Source organism: Brachypodium distachyon, chromosome 1 (assembly GCF_000005505.3).
Source record: "Brachypodium distachyon strain Bd21 chromosome 1, Brachypodium_distachyon_v3.0, whole genome shotgun sequence".
Taxonomy (NCBI): Eukaryota; Viridiplantae; Streptophyta; class Magnoliopsida; order Poales; family Poaceae; genus Brachypodium; species Brachypodium distachyon.
Genome location: NC_016131.3, coordinates 31634818 through 31640817, shown reverse-complemented (window position 1 = coordinate 31640817; position 6000 = coordinate 31634818). Strand labels below are relative to the sequence as shown.

The following is a 6000-nucleotide window of genomic DNA, read 5'->3' as shown; positions in this document are numbered from 1 at the left end:
AGCAAAACAAAGAATATGTGATTCTTCCAACCGAGGACAAATGTTTTTTTTAAGAACCACCGGATCTTGTTTAGATAGCAAAACAAAGAATACTTTCTAAACAAGTGAGCTAGGGCATTAGCCTATGCAAGCATCGTTTTCTGCCAGCTTACTTACACCTCTGCATATTGCTAATGGCAACACACAACCACACTATAAAAGACTTCACCCAGAAGAATGCTATACAAAAATGGAGTTATTCCCATCAAGGTAATTTGCCAGTTGTTCGTACATTCACATATAGACACCTATTTGTTTACATCATTTTGTAATTAGTAAACAAAACCAAGCATCTCTTAGTCATAAGAGCACCCCTTTGTCAGGTCTAGTCACTGAAAGAGACGGGCATAAAATCTGGAGTGTATACATTCCTTGCTGTAAGATTGTTGAGCAAATCGATGGGATTAATCATGGAGCTCCATCTTGTACATACACAAGGGGAAAGTTTTCAGCTGTCATGAAAATGGCGAGCACACTTTTTTCCATCCAAAAATTAAGAGTGCAGTACAGCCAACTTCAAATGTGATAACAGAACTCCAGTGGTTTTGATACAGTTAACAATATCATTGCTCTAATTTTCTCCACATAATGGGCTTGTAGCAAGATTGTTGAGTGGACAGAGGTTTGGTAGCCTGCCGAGTGAGTGGATAGATAACGGAGAGTTCCTTGTAACCGCCCGTAATGGACTTGTAGGCTGTAGCTGCGTCGCATCATCTCCTCCTTTAACCGATGATACACCTGCTTGGGTGTATTCTATAAAAAAAATCTCCACATAATCATGCTTTGAATATAGAACAGACGGTTAAGAACAATTATTTACATTTCAGAGGCCAAAACAAAATGTAAGCACCCAAATTGATCATTCCTCCTATGATCATGCGTACATAGTCACAATTTGCAACAAAGGGTGCAAGGAAACCACTGTATCTATGTTCATCTAGACAGAGGGAAGAGAAAAAAGAATCCAATTCTCTCAACCAAATCCTCACAACAACACAAAGAGATGACAAAAATCAAAGAAGAACTCCATCTAATAACCGACTAAATTTAAGCCAGAAACGAGGCGCACATTTCACCGACGAAATCCATCCTGGACGACCCCAGAGGCTGCAGGAAGTCAGGATGAGCCATCCCCTGGAAGACGTCGGCTTCCTCCAGGAAGCTCAAGAACCCCCCTGGGTTGAGATCCATCCACAGGTCGCCGCCATGGCCGAGCTCCCCGAACCCCCCATAGCCGAACCCTGCTCCGTCCTCCACCTTCACCACCTCGCACTTGATCTTCTTCCTCCTCTTGTTCTCCTGCTGCGCGACGAAATCCGCTGCCTGCAGCGCCGACGCCCCCGGCAATACCCTCTTCTTGACCGCCGCCGCCTCGACCTTCTGTGGTTTCTCCTCTAACGGCGGCAGGGTCTGCGGCAGCGGCGGCGCCACGCCCACCGTGACGGCCGTGCTGTCGTCGTCGTCCGCGGCGTCCCTCCCGGTGAGGCGCTGCACGAGGTCGCGGAAGTTGGCGGCGTCGGTCTTGATGATCTCCGGCGCGATGATGTGGATGATCCTTATGGCGGGCCGCGTCGCCTTGGGCGACGAAGACGACACCATCTTGTGGTGGCGCGGGGAGGGCTGCTCCTTGCGCCCCTGCACCGGCGGCAGCGGCGTCGACGGGCTCGTGCACGCGTACTCCCCCATTAATCTCAGCTTGCAGTGCGCGCGCAGGAGATGGTAGAGAAGAGGAGATGGAGCTAGCTTGGAATTAAGAAGATTGGAAGCGTGAGGAGGAGCCGTGGAGGTATATATGGAGGAATGGAGGGAGGATCGGCAAGGAAGAAAAACAATCTCCAAGGTTGAAATACACAAGCTAGACAAGCGTGTCTAGACCAAGGGGATACACACAAAGTTTACATCTCTTCTTACAAAAATGTGTGAAAGGGATATGGTGTCGCGGTTTTTGATCAAGTACGCAAGTGGAGGAATGTCTAGTTTAAGAGGATGTCGGCCTAGCTTTGTACTGGCATGCATGTACCGTATTAGCTGTTGATCGCCATGTGGATTTCAGTCGTTCCGGGTGATTGGACTGGCTTGTAACTTTGTAACTTCCTTGACACATGCTAACATCATCAATACATAGGGAAGTGCCTACTGTTGGTTTCTCGAAGAAATATATGTATTGTACATCACCGATTAACGCATCTTTAGGATAATACTCCCTCTGCTTCACAAAGAATGAAGCGCATATATTTCGAGGTTAAACTTTGAGGACCAGTTATTAGACCAATGATATGTATATCATATGTTATAAATTTTATATTGTTGAAAACGTTTTTGAAATATGAATCCAATGATATATAAAATCATTACTCTAATTGTTGGTCAAAGAAAACCTCAAAATGTGTAGGTGCTCATTCTTTGTGAAAAAGAAAGTATATGTTGTAAAAAAGGCAGTCTCAAAATGTTTTGTCTTTCTTGTTAGTAGTATATAGTGCATCTTTCGGACACTGGTGATACTGGCATACTGCAAGTAGATCCCTCCTCGGGTAGTGAGCCATTTAAATCCGTTTTGCCCATGAAGATTCAGGGTTAACATGGAGTCTGTGCACTAAACTTGCCAAGAGACATTTATTTTGAAGTTCAAGATTTTTAATCCCCGGACCTCCTTCGTCAACCGGCTTGCAAACCTGCTCCCAAGAAACTAAGCAGTCACTACCCTTAGAGGAATTTTTTGCTTTCCAAAACAAGGATCTTCTAAGTCTATCAATCTTCTCAATGACTCATTTCGGCAAGGACAGACATGACATGAAGTAAGCAGGAAGAGCCAAGACATTTTTGAAATACGAATCCAATGATATAATTTTTATAGCATGTATCTTCAAATCATTAATCTAATTTTGGGTTAAAGTAAAATCTCAAAATGTATACGTGTCCATTCTTTGTGAAAAAGAAAAAGTATATTGTAAAAGAGGCAGTCTCAAAATGTGTTAGTCTTTCTTGTTACTAGCATATGGTGCATCTTTCGGACACGGGTGATACGCATACTGCAAGTAGATGGATACGGAGTGGAGTAGGTCGTAAACGAGGCAGTACGTAGTGCAAGAAGAAGTTTCCACTTGACTTGGCCAGGAGATTTCTGAGAAAGATCAACACCATACCAGCATAGCAACGTTGCTCTCTTCCATCCGTCGTGTCGAGCTTTCTTGAGGCCCATGCGAAAACGAGAGCCAGCCGCGAGGTTTTTTTTCCACGGATCCTAGTTAAAGCGCGCGCGCGTGCCGATTCGGTCGCTTCGCTCGTGCCCGGGGCTTGCTGTGTCAAAATGGGCATCGCCGTCTTATCACTTTAATCCCCACAGCGATCGCACGAAACCGGCCGCGGTCTCGCAGAAGCAACGCGCGCTTTCACGTGCCCACACAACCCGGGGCCCGTTCGCGCTTCCGGAGACTCTTCTTCCTCAGCCCGGTGAGCAAGTGAAACCTGACGCACGCACCTGGGCCGTGCCGTTCGTTTCATGGGCAAGCATGCTGAGGCCCGCGGTTGGGGCGGCTGTTAGCGGGCCCTCCTGCTTAGCTATACACAAAAAATCTACACACGTCCTTTCGCTCAAAAAAATAATACATATACGTCCGATGATAAGTCGACGGCCAGCGATACGGACGTGTGGAAACCGGAACCATCCGCTACTCCGGCGTACGTTGCATCCACGGTGCTCGCGCTTCAAATCCCTGTCTCGTCATGATTTCATTGTTTAGCTAAGAAAGCTGAATATAATGGTGGTGGCACGACATTGACGGCAGACCATATTTTGGGCCATGCGGATTACTGACCCGATTTGCATCCACGGCGTCTTTCCAGGCAAGTTGCAGCTAGCCCTTAATTTGCTTGCCTCATTTGTTAACGGCACGGGCGCTGCAACATGCAGCTGACAGCAAAGGGATCGAAGGCTCTCTATCAGTCTCACTGTTTGCTACTCCTATCATGCATGATGTTCTGATTAGTTTATATCTAATCATGTCCCAATTGGTGGCCACTCAGTTACATCGATTCACAAGTAATCTCACGTGATCTCTTTTTGTTTCCAGGAAGAAAACACGTTTTTCTAGGATCTGCTTCCTTCTGTTGGAGGAAGATGTTGCCGTGAGCACGTCGTGGATGAAGCCGTTGCAGTGGTTCTTGCCTGATCAAGAAAGCTGGATACGGATGGAGGAAGAAATATAAATTGCTGCTGGCCCGTGATATGATCGATATTTCTGACAAATCCCTTTGGCCAGCGTGTGTACTTGGTACTTCTTCCGTCCCATAATATGAGATACGCACGTATACCTAAATTTTCAATTTGAATAATTAAATATGTATGTTTTCTAACGAAAATAAACCACTAGATTCGTTATCGAAAGAATTTTCTAATGATATAATTTTTTAATTATTCAATTTATATTTAGTTAGCTAAATTAACATTTTAGAAGTACGTGCGTGCCTCGTATGGAGGGACGGAGGGAGTAGCCTGGAGCAGACGACCGACAGAGGGTCCCGTTGCGGGAGCCCACAACATCCTTCGGTCAACCCGCAGTGCACTTTAGCGTGCGCTCATGCGGATATGCGTTCCGATTCGCTCGCGCTCGCGGGGCTAATTGCTTTGTCAAGTCCAATAACTTTTGGCCGTCTCGTCAGTATCCCACAGGCCACAGTGACAACGATCCCACAAAACCGCGCACGCTCCGGCGGAAGTAATGCGGGCTAGCTTTGACGTGCTCTCGGGTCGATTCTTCTTCTCGTCGGACGGCCGGTGGTCGCGCGTATGCACGTTATTGGTACACCCCGCTGCCGCAGAGCTAGATATATCGATCGGCTTCCCGCGCACGATGTGACGAGGCCGGCACCACGCAAATTAACGTTAGCTCTTCTACCTGCTCTCCAAAGCTTACATGTGCGTAAATAGACGTCCGATATGGCCATCAATTACGATGTTGGCCGCCGCGGTGCTGACATAGTGTGCTGAGGAACGTAGCCCGAGAGATTTGGGCATTGCCATTGTTTATTTTGTAACCGCGCACACTGTCTCTCGCGGTGCTCACTTCTATAATATTTTCTGTCGCGGTGTTGAAATTTTGTGACAATGTAGACACATATCTTACGAACTAACTCCATTTATTTTAAATTTTTTAAAAACATTTTATGGATGATACCATGCGTGGTAGCACCTAAAAGATTGGGAGCACAGAATATTTTCTCGCAACTCTTCTACCGAGTCCGCTTAATAGGCGTTGTCACCACGGAGGCGAGGAGAAGGGTTGGTGCTGCTGCACTGCGCTCTTGAGTCCTCGCCCCGCCACAGCGTGAAGGCGACGTTGTCCTTTGGTCGTGGACCGCCACTGCAGCAGGTCGGGTCATGACGGTGTCGTCGATGGGTGGAGCGACGTGGAGGTTGAGGTCGAAGCGGCAGGCAGGGCAGGTGGTGTGGGCGCGGAGCCAGGAGTCGATACAGGGCGCGTGGAAGGCCTGGCGACATATGGTGGTGAGCAGCCGGACGGCGTCTCCGTTGGCGAACTCGGACCGGCACACCGCGTGCTCCGCCGGCGTGGGAATGCCGACGCGATGACATAGAGGTCCTATTCTTTGACCGAAGCCGTCCGATTTAGTTTTGCTATTTCTTTGACCCGAAGCCGTCCGATTTAGTTTAGTTTGGCTTATTTCTTATACCGAAGTCGTCCGATTCTGCACTGATGCGTGGGAGCTTTCGTGCTGAGTCTAGCTCAAAGTAGGAGGCTTGTGAATCTATTCTTTTTCTTAGCCTGCGACATTTTTTATTGTTTATCCACGAATGGGCTTTCCTGGGCGAGAGCTAGGAAATTATACGCCAGGATCGTGTGGTGGGACAGAGGTGGGAAACTATCCCAAAGAGGCATCGAAGCGAACCCCGAGAATAGTCAAGCTGTGCTAAGCATAGCCCACCTTCGAATCTCAAGCGGATGC

The 6000-nt window shown here is 47.6% G+C and overlaps 1 protein-coding gene across 1 annotated transcript; it reads right to left on the bottom strand.

Annotated features, from left to right (window-relative positions):
• Window positions 1-836: 836 nt before the first annotated feature.
• On the bottom strand, window positions 837-2004 carry LOC100822290. Its single transcript, XM_003560526.4, has one exon. The coding sequence runs from the start codon at window positions 1723-1725 to the stop codon at window positions 1087-1089; it is 639 nt and encodes a 212-aa protein (XP_003560574.1). The 5' UTR covers window positions 1726-2004; the 3' UTR covers window positions 837-1086.
• Between the last annotated feature and the right edge of the window lie 3996 nt (window positions 2005-6000).